Source organism: Lissotriton vulgaris, chromosome 4_1, assembly GCF_964263255.1.
Source record: "Lissotriton vulgaris chromosome 4_1, aLisVul1.2, whole genome shotgun sequence".
NCBI lineage: Eukaryota > Metazoa > Chordata > Amphibia > Caudata > Salamandridae > Lissotriton > Lissotriton vulgaris.
The window spans coordinates 220,698,652-220,713,654 of record NC_141691.1 but is presented as its reverse complement, the minus strand read 5'-3'; the positions used below and the strand labels follow the sequence as shown (position 1 = coordinate 220,713,654).

The window sequence follows — 15,003 nt, the reverse complement described above, 5'->3', positions numbered from 1 at the left end:
GATATCAAGAGGAAGTGGGTGCGATGGAAGGTCATCATCAAAGACACTAAACCAGACTCATTGTGTATGCGTCTTCCAAAATATTCCAACTCAATCAGCTAGTCCGGTCTTTTCTTTGCCATTTCTACATCAAAACCTTTCATTGGAATGTAATTGAAACAAAGCACCATCCTACGTATGCCTCCTGGGAAGCTAGAACACTCTAGAGATAATGTCTCACCGTTACTTAATTGCTACATCTGTAAAGAAGATAGAGTTATTTTCCCTCAGTGAAACTCTTGAAGAACCCTATGGTATAGGATACCCAAAGCTATCAATAGCTTCAGAGAGAGAAATTACATTGTTCATTCCAGGAGATGTGTAGAACTAGATTTAGAGTTAACTGTAATGATTATTCAAGTGTACCCACAATACAACACACGTTTTACGACAACAATGTAACACAAAACTGTTTTAATATTTATTAAATGACACAAAATACCTAGATAACAGACTCTCTCACTCTTTGAAGGGACATATATTTACATTATTTACCATCTTAGAAAGATTCTGTACCCATTTCATATTTACTATGAAACATTAAAAAGGTTTGTTGCAGCGGATGCAAATGCTGTCACATGCCCTTTTTGCTGGTCAGCATATCGATTAAGTTTTGATATAGCGAACAAGCACAATTTCTCATATTCAATTGCCTGAAGTGTAAAGCTTCTCTAAAGTAACAGGATTAGTTTGCCACTCCAGACACAGGCCCAAAGAATGTTTACAAAAGTATATTACATTTGTGAATGCTGCTGTACTCTGAAAAAACATTAGTGTATATTTTCAAAGAAAATACCCTAGAACTAAGTGGAATGATTTAACCATCATTTCACACAAGTTTGTATATACAAATAAAAAAGCAATGTTAACACTCGCCTTTGGGACATTGACTGAACTTTCATCAAATGAATGTTATGCCATAATAAATGCTATTAATAACTGATTAGATGCTAGATTAAAATCTGAACCTGAACTATTTAACTTACTTTTTACAGTATTAACTTTGGCACCTTCTGTTAACTAAGGAGTGAAACTATTTGCAGTCAAAGGAAAAAGTGCTTTGAACTTTTAAGTCGAACGCTTAACCACTGATGTGAAGTTAAAAACTAAAATTACATTTATACATCCAGTACACTGCAGTTTGATGTACTGCATGGAAAAGTCAACAGGAGCACAATATAATAATAATAATAAAAAAGTCCCTATTAAAAAGATTTTTTCCACAAGGCACATTCAAGAGGAAAAATCCCAAAGGAACAAAACCAGGAGAGCAAAAAAATAGCGAGGGACTGCTCATTGTTGGTACCATACATACTAATTTATCCACAACTTTTGAAAATGTTTAGCAAATCAAACATTTCTTATGCAGGCAGTTTAAGATACATTTGAAGAAAAAAAACATCTGTAACAATGGAAGTCTAGTGCAGATTAGACATTTGCAAGAGACTTGGACTGTAAACTGGTTAAGTGAATGTTTTTCTGGGCCATGGTTTTCACAAATGCTTTAACATTGTGCACCAAAAACAAAAGGCAACAATGGCAACTCAGTATATTTTAGCATTTGTTCAAGTAAGGAAACATTGTGGACTACTGAGACCAGAACATTGAGCGTCTGGAGCAAATGGACAAGAGACATTTTCAGGCAGTTAACCCAAACCATAACAAGCAAGCCCCAATACATTCTAATTTTCAGTTATTCAGCACTGTGCTTTCTGAAAAACAAATCATTCAGTTGAGGTCACTTTAGAAGAGATGTTGGCATCTGGACTGTGGTACCCAGGCAGAGAGCAGAAAAGAGGTAGAGCAATTTAGCTGCAACGTTGACACAGGTAAGGTCTAAGAGCCCATCTTCCAAACTCAGATTATTAACTTACTTTAAACACATTCATGCCCTAAAGAAGCTTCAGCATTCCAATGGAAATAATAGTTTTAAAATGTAAAATATAATGTGTTTATAGAGGGTTGAGAAGTGGTTTAATATCACACTACTTTTTTTATAACCCTTATTTGCTACTTTGCTTGTTGGGGGTTTTGAGGAATGATAGACAGGCCAACATCTCTTGTCCGCAGATTTAGTTTTACAAACATTGTAAATAATTAAAAATTAAACATCAGTAGAAGCCAAAAACAGTCCATTTGTACTCAAACACTACAGTAGATGCATCGAAGATTCATGAATTCACACTACGAAGAACCTTCACTAGAAACACATTTATCCTCATACATTTTACTTGGTTAGCACCTCAGAAGGTATGTTCTGGGCTAATAATGTTATTAGCACAATCCAGACTAAGTATCTGCACAAAATGTTGGCATGCAATCTTCATCATGGCTGAAAGGCTACTCTAAGAGCCTATGGTCACAACAGCCAATGTGAAAAATACTTGTTATATTTCTAGAATATTGTTCTTCAGTCCCAGAGACAAGTGAAGCCACAAAGTAAAGGTACTTTCGAAGATTTTTCTGCATATCAAAACAACATGCAGTGAGTTCAACAGCATTCTTTGTAAATGTAAATAGTACTTTTAAATGGGCATTGGTTTGACTAAAAAAGTCAACAATACTCTTTCGCCATTGCACAGCTTTCATTCAGTCATCGGTGGTATAAAAACTCAGATAATGGGATCAATAGACGAGTTCATCCACTGGTATTTGAGGAGGACACCAAGTGCTCAGAAAAACAAAGGCCAATACTCTAAGCAACATAGTTGTACTGGTTTGGATTCTCTTTGTCCCTTTCCATGTAGTCTCTGTCGATTAGGGACTCTATTCGCTTCTTAAGATCGGCAGGCTGAAAAATAATAAGTTTCAATATTCAGTGTTACAGTTTAAAATGTTTAAAGGCTGTTTTTTTTAAGACCATACAATTTTAAAACCACACATAATTAGCTATACTTGAATATCTAAACACAATACATATCTAATACAATTACTACTTGTAATCCTTTGAATTGTAGACATTATGACTGCATGTGTTGGATATGCACATCATTATTGAGAATCAATTTTTCTGAGACGCATATCTAACAAAAGATTCTCCCCCACCCCTACTCAATATCAAATCAATAAATCTCAAAAAGTTCACACTGAAAAAATCCTATTACAATTCTGTCTAAATACCAAAAAGGGAGGGTGCAGATGAACATGTAACATGCCTTTGGTAATGCCTTTTCTGGTACAGACTATCTAACAGCAGAATCCTCACCCTGTGAATTTCCCTATGCACCAGACTGGATCTGGAACCTTTGGTTAGTATTGAATTGAAAAATTGAATTGAATTGAAAAATAATTTATAATGCGCAGAACAATAACCCGCAGGTATCAAGGCGCCTAACAGAAGATCAGAGAATGATCAAGAAAACTTAGGACCCTAGACATAGGCTTGCTTGAAGAGAAGGGTTTTTAAGGCAGTGCGGAAGTTCTGAAGGGACGGGAGAGATCTCAAGTCCAAAGGGAGTTCGTTCCACCATTTAGGAGCAAGGGTGGAGAAGGCTCTGCCTCCCCACTTGGCCCAAGTAACTTCCCCAAGCATCGGTAGTGGGCTTTGTTTGGTTCACTGTCAGATCTGTCCTGCCCCTGATGTGATGTCAGGATATATATATATATCCTGACGTCACATCAGGGGCAGGACAGATCTGACAGTGAACCGGACCTATTTTCCATACGAAATCCGCAACATTCTATTTGCAATAACTTTGGCGCCGGTTGATGAATCTTCGCGAAATTTTCAGAACGTACGGCCAGCTCCGGTCCGCTCCTATCCTGAAGGTTTAGGGGTGATTCGTCCAGCAGGGGCTGAGAAAAAAAGGGTGGCCCCAAAATACGCTTTCCCCATGTTAGTTTCCATAGGAAATTTTAGATACTGCTACAGGCCAAACTGCTTATCGGAATTACACCAAATTTTGCAAAAAGGTAGCTCTTGGTTCAGAAAGCGCCTTTTTTAAAATGGTGTAAATCCGTTCAGTAGTTCCTGAGAAATTTAAAAAAATAGTGGTGAAAAAATCATTTTCGCATAGGAAACTTATAGCAAAAACTGCTGAACGGAATTACAGCAAATTTGGTAAAAAGGTAATACTTGGCTCAGAAAGCTACCTTTTTAGAAATGGTGTAAATCGGTTTAGTAGTTGTAAGAAAGTGGCTCTATATATACTGGACCAAAGTAAGGTACAGTGTGTATAGAGTCCCCTATCTCCAGAGGTATAACAGAGGTTAAAGTCAGATCTGACCTTACTCTCTAAAGTGGTAGATTAGTCGAGCAGTAAGGCAGTATCAAAGGACAGTGTAAAGCATTTGTTGTACACACTCAAGTCAGCAAAAGGTTTCACACAATCAAGAACTGAACTCTAGGCCAATTTTTTTTATATCAAAAGATCGAGTTGTTTTATTTTAGAACCAACAGGTATCACAATATACTTTTCTCAATATGAGTGACGATGGGTAATTACTTTGCAGAAAAGCAATTGACTTGTTAAGTACAATAGTTACTGGGGTTGCAATAGCAACACAATTCTAAATACAATTTAACATTGAGCTCAAAGGGTTTTTCTACATAAATGCAGTTGATTACTTTCAGGATTACTTTTCTAAACACAGGACAGGATCCTGGATTCAGTTCCAGGACCTAAGCTGTAAACAGTTAAGTAAAAGCGTTTTGGTTACAGTTGTAATTTTTAACCCTTTTGATGCTCATGACGAGCTCAGCTCGTCATGATGCACAGTTGAGCTGTGCTTATGACGAGCTGAGCTCGTCATGAAGAATGGCAATTCAAAAATTTCAGCACCCGGGAAGAATTGCCTTAGCAGCCAAGGTGTTAAACAATATAAATGTATTTTCAAAGTTGACACTTAGCAACTTTTCAGTGAAAAACGAGCAATGTTATCCTAGGGAAGGAAATTCAAGTCACAGGTAAAGTAGGTTCTCGTTACTTTTGTAATCCAGTACTGGACTCCTAGGTACAGCACTGGGACCTCTACCTAAGAAAGGCAAGTATTTACGTTTCAGTAGTTGGTACGATTTTAAAAGAATATTTGTAATTTGCAAAAATCGACACTTAAAAGAAATTTCAGAGAAAAACAGTCAATGGTTTCCTATAGGAGAAAATGCAGGTAACTGGTAAGTACAGTTAGGATTACTTTTGCAGTTCAGAACTGAGCTAGAAAGTACAGCACTGGCTTCTCTCCTGATCCCAGGTGAGTATTTCAGAAATCGTTATTCGGCTGATTTTAGATGAATATTTTAAAGTTTCAAAACTCCACACTTAGAAGAAATTGCAGTGAAAACCAGTCAATGTAAGCCTATGGAAGGAAAGTGAGTTATCGGCTTTCAGGTGAGTACTCCACTGGTGAGGTTAAGTTTCTGGGCATAGACTCGGGGGTCTCCCAGGGTCGGAAAGGTACAGTTATTACACCCTCAGCGGCACAGGGGCAGCCGGGTGCAGAGAGAGTACGCCCAATGCAATCCAATGGAGTGTAGGGGGCCTTTGGTTGGTGGCTGCAAGCAGGCAGGCCACGCCGCTGTGGGAGCTGAGCTCCTGGTCACTTACTCAGGGCAATTGGAGAAGTAGGGTAGTAGTTTCACTTCCAGCGGCACTCGTGCGGCTGGGTGCAGGGTGCTTTTGAGCAGTCGGGCGCTCAATGTTATCCAATGGGAAAGTTATAAAGTGAACAAAGGCTGCAGGCTCGGGGACGGAGATTCTTCAGGTGTGACCACCACTTCGAGAGGTAAGTTGGGATCTTGGAGAAGAGGTAAGTACCCCAAAGGAAGGCACAGGGGGCCGTGGGGCGCCGGGTACAGGGGTGTCTTTTGGTGTTGGGAAATCTTACCCTCAGCTGGTCGCGGTTGGTGGGGTCCCTGGTTCTGAGGCTGCAGGCGTCATCTGGGTCGTCGAAGAGGGTCTTTGGGCACTGAACTTCGGGTCCCAGTCGCCGGGGGGACATCCTCGTGGTGTTGGTTCACTCAGGCACAGGCCGGGCTCGGGGTGCAGAGTGGGCTAGATTCACGGTTCCTGGCTGGCACCAGGGGTATTGCTGTTTGAGCAGAACCACTGCTCATGGTAGTCCCAGTCTTTTAGATGAGCAAGGCAGGCAGGTCCTCCGGGGTTTTCAAGGTTGCTGTCCGCAGGAGACGCCGAGGTTTAGCAGGAGCAGGTTCAAGGATCAACAGGCCTGTAGGGTTCTGGGGCCAAGTCAGTTGGTGTCGTCCTTTTGTTCGCAGCAGGTCTTCCTGTTCTTCTTGTTTTCAAATCGGGATCCGAGGAAGGGAGGTTCAGGGTGCCCCCAAATACTACATTTAGGGGCGTTACAGGTAGGTCAAGGGCAGGGACGAATAGGCCCCTGTCCAGGGGTGAGTACACCCCTATCCTGCTCCTCTCCTGTGGGAGGGGGCAGGGGACTAGCTCTGATTGGGCAGGGCTCCCCATCCTCAAGATGGTGGTAGCCCAGAGTTGTGCTTTTCCTCGCCTCTCCCACCTGAGGGGTGGAGTTGGCACAGGCTGGGACACCCCCTTTCCTCACCTAGGGTTTCCCACCTGTCTTACCGCCCGAGTGGGGGTCAGAACCGGTGGAGGCCAGTTGCTGAGTACAGCAATTGCCTGGGGAAGCTCACAAAAGGCAGCATGCCTTTGAAGCTTCCTCTGCCCATACTGCGGGAGTAGGCGTGGCACCTCGTCCGGGATGTGCATTGTTTCAGGACCCCGAGAGGCTGCAAGCTCTCGACCCAGGGGTCCAGAAACATGTCTGGTGGTGGCAGCCTCGGTAGCCAAGCAGTCAGGACACTGTGAGTTGGTTAGTTTTCAGGAGACATCTCTAAGATGCCCTCTGTAGAGCATTTGGCATTAAATCCCACACTGGCAAGAGTGTGGGTTTAATGTGCTAGAGAAGTTTGATATCAAACTTCTCAGTCTTCAGTGTAGCCATCATGGTGCTGTGGAGTTCGTAATGACAACCTCCCAGCACCATGTACTCTTAAGGGCATCACTGCACTTAGAGTGCCCAGGAATGGCCCTGGGTACTGTAGGGGCTCATGCATCTGTGCCCACACCACTGGCATAGTGCACCCAGCTAGAGGGCTGACTGATGTATGCCAGGGCAGTGTGTTTGTGGGCATGGGACACAGAGATGTGTGCCATGTCGACTCTGTTTAGTTCTGCACCAGGACACTCAGCCTGCAAAGGCAGTGTGTGTGTGTCAAGGTACAGGGCCCATAAGTGCTGCAGCCCTTAGAGGTCTTCTCTGGTCACAATGCCCTGGGTACCTAGGGTACCATTTACCAGGGGCTGACATGTGGCCAGAGATGCCAATTGGTTTTAGTTTCAACAGTTTTAGGGAAGGAACACAGGCCCTGGGCACCTGATTGGCAGGAGCCCAGGGCACACACAGTCAAAGCACATCAGCAATTCAGAATAAAGTTGGGGCATACCATGCAGGAAAGATGGCACTTTCTCATACCTGGCAAGCCGGACACCCATATAAGAACTTGTAGCACAAGCAGACCAGGTCAATGGCCACGGAGACCACATGAAGGAACGTTGCCAGCAAAATACTACTGTGTAAGAGCACAGCAGACATCAAAAAATGAAGCGTAACAACAATAGACTAGGGCATGCGAAAAGTACCAACAGACATGAGGAAGCCGAACCGGACAGGACAATGTCCAGGCCCAGAAGCGACATACGCCCCTCGCCCGGGAGGAACCACGGTCCCCCGCAAGACAGAGGAGGAGATGGAGCTAGGCAGGATGGTGGAAACAGTCAGGACCAATCTCAAGGTCCCGGGACCCAAGAAGCAAGTATCCTGAAGAGAACACTCCCCTTGAGAGTGTTATAGAATGAACCCGAAGCAGAAGCGTGGAAAACACCTGCGCAGGAGCAGCGGGAATGTGGAAAAACTGCTTTTAGGAAAGTGGCCAGGAAACGAGGCCATAAGACAGTGTACAGCAGAGACGGGCATGGCAAATCTGCTACCTTGAAAGACAAACCCAGTAAGGGCTGTGTATCCAGGTTTGCGCCATTAGTAATAAGTGTGCCACAAAGCAGCTTTTGTCCCTGGCGCAAAGCGAAGACAGGGCGTCAGATGTGAAAGAACTGCACCTGAAGTGAAGGGAACAAGGGCCCGAAAGATCGTGGCTGTCAAAAGAAGAGCAGCCACTATAGACCAGAGGATCACTGCAATGCTGAAAGGACCTCATCAAGGCACAGCAAGTGAGGCCAGACGGCAAGGAACCCACGCCTAGGCCTAGAAGCACAACAAACAACTGGAACCATTTGCAACCAAAGTGCAATACAGTGCTGCTAACGGGAGTATTGCAGCAGAAAAATAGGACAGCCTGACCCCCCGAAAGATGTCCGTGAGGAAGACTTCATAGGAGCGTACCATGGCTAAGGCACTCACCCCATAGCCAGCAAATACCCCACATAGGGTAAAACACACATTCAGAGCGGAAGGATGACAAAACCAGCTATCCGGTTTACTGAACAAATACTGAAATGGTGGAACAACCGTTTACACTATCCAGGCACTAGGCACCTGGGTCTGTGTCCTTTTTGGTTTTTAACTGAAAAAAAATCAAACCAACAATCAACATTGCCTATGCCAAAGAAAAACATAGGGCAGGAAGTCGCGCCACAAGATTTACGGTAGCCCAGACAAGAGGCGGGAGACCGCCGAATCCCCGTGGCAGTCAAAAAGGTCCTTGCCATTGAAGTAAGAGTTACTTACCTTCGGTAACGATGTATCTGGTAGAGACGATTCTAGGCGCAGATTCCTTAACGTAGAATTATACCCAGGCGTAAGACTGGATCCGGAAATTTTTCTTTGCCACACCATCTCTGCGTGCCCTGGGTGGTACCACGTGACTCCGCCCTGACGTCGTCCGCGGGCGTGACGTCAGCAAGGTCACGCAAGGTCACGTAAGCCCCACCTGGCACGCCAACGTTCGTTTTCTTCGGAGAACTTTTCCACGCCACAACGCGGAGGCATCTCAAACAGAAACTGTGAGAATATGGGAACAGTGTGTGAAAAAAATCAGATAAACAAACAGGAAAGAAACGAATGGTGAGGAACAGCACCATCCGGGAGAGTGCCAGGCATTGTGGCACCAAAAGTCATAGATGGGAAGAGCAGAGCATAGCTACTGCAAGGCAACCTTGCAAGTAGATACATCATCATCCCTGGGGGCCGAATAGCATGTGAAGTTGGTCACAGCAGACGAAAGGGGCCTGCAACCCCAGTTTATAAACAATGAGGGACAAAAAGGTCAGAACGGAAGAGTAACGACAATTCACCCCAAGACAACACCAGCAAGGAGATGTGCATTTACTGTAAAGAGCGGAGGTTGAGGCACAGTCAAGAGACCCCAACTCAGAGGACTGCTGAGGAGTCAGAAATTTCAAGCAAAGAAAAAGGGAGAAGAGCATGAGTAGGCCCCACACTGGAAGACCAGGGTGCAGGGACGAAGAAGTACCCATTCACCCACCAGGGGCGTAGCTAGAGCTTGTGGCGCCCGGGGCTATCCCTCAGAATGCCGCCCCTGGAAGGGGGGGGGGGTGTACTTGGGAAGAAAACCGACGAGCACTTGAAAGCGGTCCGAGAGACATGTAGTATCGCCGCTAATAGTTACCTCGATCATGCAAGTTAAATGCACATACATGACACGGTCCAAGGGTTCACAGTTTAATACACCGGTGACAGGCAGTACAAAAGAGAACACACAGACTGCATGATCTATCTGGCGACTCAGAAAAACCGCATGTGACATCCATCAGAGAGCTGCGTGAACAATTAATTGCTGAGAGGAACTGGCAGCTGGCTGGGAAACTCAGGACTTCGTTTTCGAAGAGTAGCGGGCTACTCTGCAATATCATGACCTGATTGATCACCATTAAGGCCCCCAGGTAACTGTTCGGTCTCGTGCTCCTTAAAACCACTAGAATAGAGTCAGCTGCCTGGCAAGTGGTTTGGAATGTGCCTGCTGATGAGCATTCTGAAAATTAAAAGCATTTTTGTTTTCACTGGCACATTAAAGCATTGTGTCAGCTGAATTTATAATTCTGCTATATAAGTTGCAGAGAGATGGAGGAAGGGAGACACTGGCATAGTAAAGAGTGGGCAGAAATAAAGGTTTGGAAAGAGGAGAGAAAGGCAAGAGGAAGGAGGGGGAATAGAAGAGGGAGAAAGGAAAGAGACGTAAGTGGTGAAAGGAAACAGACTGAGGCAAGAAAAAGAAAGTAGAGAGAAAGAGGATGTGTGCCCCTAAAAAGACCAGATGTAAAAATTATTAGGGACAAGAGGGGAAGAGGACGAAAAAGATGAGAGAGAGAGAGAGAGAATGGAGAGGCTTGATGAAAACCAGTGTTTCATTCAAGTTTTCAACCTATGATGCCAGCTCTGTCCCAACTACCAGTGATAAATGAGCTGAGGATGGAACCGCCTTCCCCCCCACAGTGAAATTATCTTTTAATAATTTTATCATATCATAAATCGCCTTCTTCGAGCTGCTGCCTCTCTCTTAAAGGGGCATCATCTGAAGAAAAAGCAACAGGCCTCTCCTGCACCACTAAAGGGCACCACCAGTAAGCATTCCAGAATGCTGTTTATTAGATGACTGCGACGTCTGCTTGGATATTGATACCTATTGTGACTTCATTCACTAGATGGCCCTTTAATGAACGGTATTGGGTAGCATACACAGTATGATTCAGACAGTCTTGTTGCACAAATGGGTGCAATGTCTGATATTTATATGTTTCCCTCAGCTTCGTTCCTTGATTTTGCTCGCCAGAAGGAGTGCAGAAAGCATTGGACAAGTTTGGGGAGGGGGTGATGGGATGGAGCAACAAGGAGTTAGTGTGAATGAAGCAGTGTTTAGGAGGGAAGCAGCATACATGGGAGTGAGCTAAAAAATGTGCATTCTAATGGAGTCCTGAAAGGAAAAGTTTAAAAGTTCCCTGAATGGGAACATTGGAAGGATACGAGTGAGCCAATCAAAATGATGATAAAGACATATGCCCCCTGGGAGGGCCAAACACAAGAAGAAGAAGAAAAGCCATAGAGTAAGAAGCAAGCGACCGTGAGTGGTCATGTGGCTCAGTGGACTAATGCACCCACTGCTGAGGCCTGTGTTCGACCTCATGGTCACAGGTTCAAATCCCAGCAGGTCCACTAAACCTTTCATCCATCTGAGGTCGATAAAATGAGTACCATTGAGTTGGGTAACAATAAACATCTGATATTCAGCGCCAAGATGCCTAATGTCTGTGTGCTTATCCCGTGTTCTTTTTTTGCCTTAGAGCTTCTCCCCCACCCCCAAGTTGTGCCCTCTTTTGTTGGTTTCTTCTCCCATCGTTATTTTCTCTCTCCGGTAGGCCTCCTTTTTTCCGTACCCACTCATCCCGTTACTTCCTCCTCTCTGTGTTGCCCCCTGATCCTTGCTTCTTCTTCCCCCTGTATTGCTTCACCTAACAGCACTACTGGTTACTTACCCCTCCCCCTCACAGTGTTTCTTCACCCAACCAGCTTATCCCATAAGGTAGCTGCCAAAGATCAGTCAGTCAGTCAGTTACATAATAGGGTCAGGTCTTAATAGGGAAGCACAGTTTTCTCTCACACTCCCTCTGCCACCAGATACTAACTGCTAAACAGTGTTTAATTAAGATGCAAAAAGCATATTTGCTAATATATTGCCACTCAATCAGTGAAATAAATAAAATATACATGTTGACACAGAAGCAGCCAAGGAGTTCACTACGCGTGCCTTCAAAATCTGTTCCACCAGCAGGCAACTGGTTTGAATCCTGGGGGGGCCGCCCAGTTCATCATGCTTGTGATGTCGATAAATTTGTACATTTGAGTGGGGGGTGTTCTTTTTATAGTAGTCTGCATCTGTTGCAGTCTGTTAATATTGATAAATATATGTATGTATAATAAAACGTGCAATGTCTGATATTTATAAGTTTCCCTCAGCTTCGTTCATTGATTTTGCTCGCCAGAAAGTGTCACTCATTGCCATAGAAATGTCACTCATAATTACACTGAAAAAAATTATTAAAATGTCATTCATTAGAATCTGAAACCTTGGCAGTTATGCATGATGAGCCACTCAGCCGCCCACCCCTCTGAAAACGCTTAGGTAGCTGAGCTACTGTTGCTCACCTCTTACCTCACTCTCTCCAGGGTCTCTACTTTATGGCAGGCAGGGGTGGTTGGTTCGAACTTTAAGTTCGAACTTCATTCACCTAGTCACTTCAAGTTCTGCTGCTCTCTGACTGCAGCAGCCAAACTCCAGAGCCAACAAATCGTCCAGCCACTAATCACCCAGCCACTTACTGCATAGCTGCCAAGGTTTCAGATTGCTATGTGTGACATTTTCATACTTCCTGTGTAATTGTGAGTGACATTTCAACGATTATGAGTGACACTTTCTCAAGAGCAAAATCACGGAAAGAAGACGAGGTAAACATTTAAATATCAGAAATTACACCCATTTGAGCAACAAGAAACTGAGAAGATCTGAAAACTGCTGCACAGCACCAGAAATGAAAGGGTGACTGCAGTTCTCAGTAACAGATGGCATAAACTGCAGCTGCTCAGAAGATATTATTAATCTGATCATTCATGACCACACAGTATCCTATGACCACACAGTATCCGAAAAAGCACATTTTATAGCATAGCAAGTGCAGCTAAGCGATTATACTGTCTCTCCGTCTCAAGCACGTAAACTGGCAGGTTTTCTGACTTCTTATGTGTCACATTTTCATGATTTCATTGTACATATGAGTGACATTCAATGGCAACATAACACAACATATGTAACACATACAGTGACACTTCCACAAGTCAAATCAAGCAATGAAGTGCATTAAAATAGAGATCCGAAATTACACACTTTCAAGTAATGAGAAGTTTCAAAAAGACGAAACGACTATAAAATACCTGAAAAGGAAGTTCACTCACCTACTGCCCCTTTCTAAGATGATCGTACTGTCATCTGTCAGGGGTTCAGTGCTGCAGAGAGTGTGGCCTCTAAATGCGGCCTCAATAGGTACTCACTTAGGATTGCCACTTTTTGCAGAAAAAATACAAGCCACCATTCCTTTAACAGTTTGCTTAGGCCTTGACTTAATTTTTAAGGGAACTTTATATGAAATTGTCCGTATTTATTTTTGAAATACACTTTCTGTCTTTGTTTAAATTATCAGTCAGGTGTTCTTAGGGCAGCTTGGGAACACAATAATGTTTTTATATCATATGCACGGTTTAAAGTATGTACAAATATGGGTAAAATACCTTTTGTATTTGTCAAGATATTAAAACGCTTACTGTACTGGTGTCGGTTTTCTAATGCAGTTTTCTCTGATAATTTAGCTGAATGTTGTTGGTCCTGGCATGATAGTAGACAGGCTGAAGCAGTGGTTATCCTTAGTGGGGCTCAGTACTGCAGCGTGTTCTGGCATTCATTACACTGGACTGCTTTCGTCTTAGGCATCGTGCAGGTGCACACTACACCAGACGCTGAGGCAGGAAATTGACAATCAGACACATGCACTAGTTGGGCATATGTCTTGCTGGGCCGGCGGACCAATAATTATATCATGATGCCATGTTTGTAGCCAGCGTATGCCGACAGGGCCCCTTGGCTCCTACCCTGGCATTTGCATTCCGGGGTGACGGTGACTCCACAGCGGCCGAGGCCACTCAGGCGTCATGCTGATGAGTGATGCTGCACGCGTCCAACACGACACCAGTAAATGTGCCCAGCACCGTCCACACACACTGAGTGAGTTCATGCGCCAGGACGAGGACAGGACAGTTACTCGGTCTGCCCCCGGCACGCAGCAATCCATCTCCGGTCGAGTTCCCGCTTAAGTTCCTACCAATCCCAACCTCACTTCCTACATCCAGGATGTGAGGTCACATCCCTCCCCCTCCCCGGCGGCACCAGTAGGCAACCACTGCTGAGGGCAGGCCCCGCCCGCCGCGAGTTACAGTGTCGGAATAAGCAAAGAGGCCTGCACTGTACATAACTGGGCCGCGCGCGCAAATAAATTATAAATGCGGCCGCGGCCGCAACGGGCCACCAGTGCCACCCCCAAAACAGTGCCGCCTGGGGCGGACCGCCCCCCCCGCCCCCCCCTAGCTACGCGGTTGTCACCCACCAACCAATCACCAGAAAGGAAGGAGTGGATCAAACAGAACGAGCATCCCACTAGGGAGGAAGTGAAAGAAGGCACTCGCCGAAGACAAAAACCACCCGGAGACAGGCGAGTGCAGAAGACCAAGCTGAAGGTCCTTGCAGAATGGGGAGGAAGGGCGGGTTGTGAAGGAATCTGCAGCTAGAATCGCAGATACATCGTTACCGAAGGTAAGTAACTCGTACATCTGATAGAGACTACTAGCCGCAGATTCCTTAACATAGAATAGATACCCTCGCCATACCCAGACGGGAGGAGGTATTGCGAGAGAGCCTCCCAGCAGGAAGAAACACAGTGCCCCAGCAGGGTATGTGTACAGGGGACAAGAAGGATGGTCCAGCCCCCACCAAGCAGAAGGAAGCAGGGACGAGGCGAAGGGTGGCCAGGATACCCCCAAGCCCATACAACGTACCAGGGACATCCGCAAAAAGCGGGGCAGACAACAGCAGAGGAGTACAGAGGAAGAATAGAATCATCCCAACTCCAAGGAGAAGAGGTAGAAATAGAGGCAAAGCCCTCCACAGGAGAACACACCTAGTGAAGGGGACAGCTGAATCGGCCTGAGGCTCGAGTCAGCAGACAAGGCAGGAACGTCTCCAGCCGAGAGCATCAGCAACATCCAAGGCCGCACAGAGAATAAACGCGGCCAACGCTCGACCATCCAACACATGGTGTCGTATATCAGCGCGGGAACCCTCATGGGAGACATGAGAAAGAAGGGACTCCACAGAATCCTACAGGCTGGAGGTAGCCCTGGCCAACACACAAAGAGTGT

General features: G+C 45.0%; 1 protein-coding gene across 1 annotated transcript in view; it reads right to left on the bottom strand.

The window, feature by feature from the left end:
- Positions 1 to 438: 438 nt before the first annotated feature.
- The window catches only part of CUL4B (cullin 4B), a 938,104-nt gene continuing 923,539 nt past the window's right edge, over positions 439 to 15,003 (bottom strand). Inside the window, exon 21 of the mRNA XM_086918515.1 lies at positions 439 to 2,830. Coding sequence (XP_086774641.1) covers positions 2,735 to 2,830 — 96 coding nt within the window. The 3' untranslated portion in view covers positions 439 to 2,734. The remainder of the gene's footprint in view (positions 2,831 to 15,003) is intronic.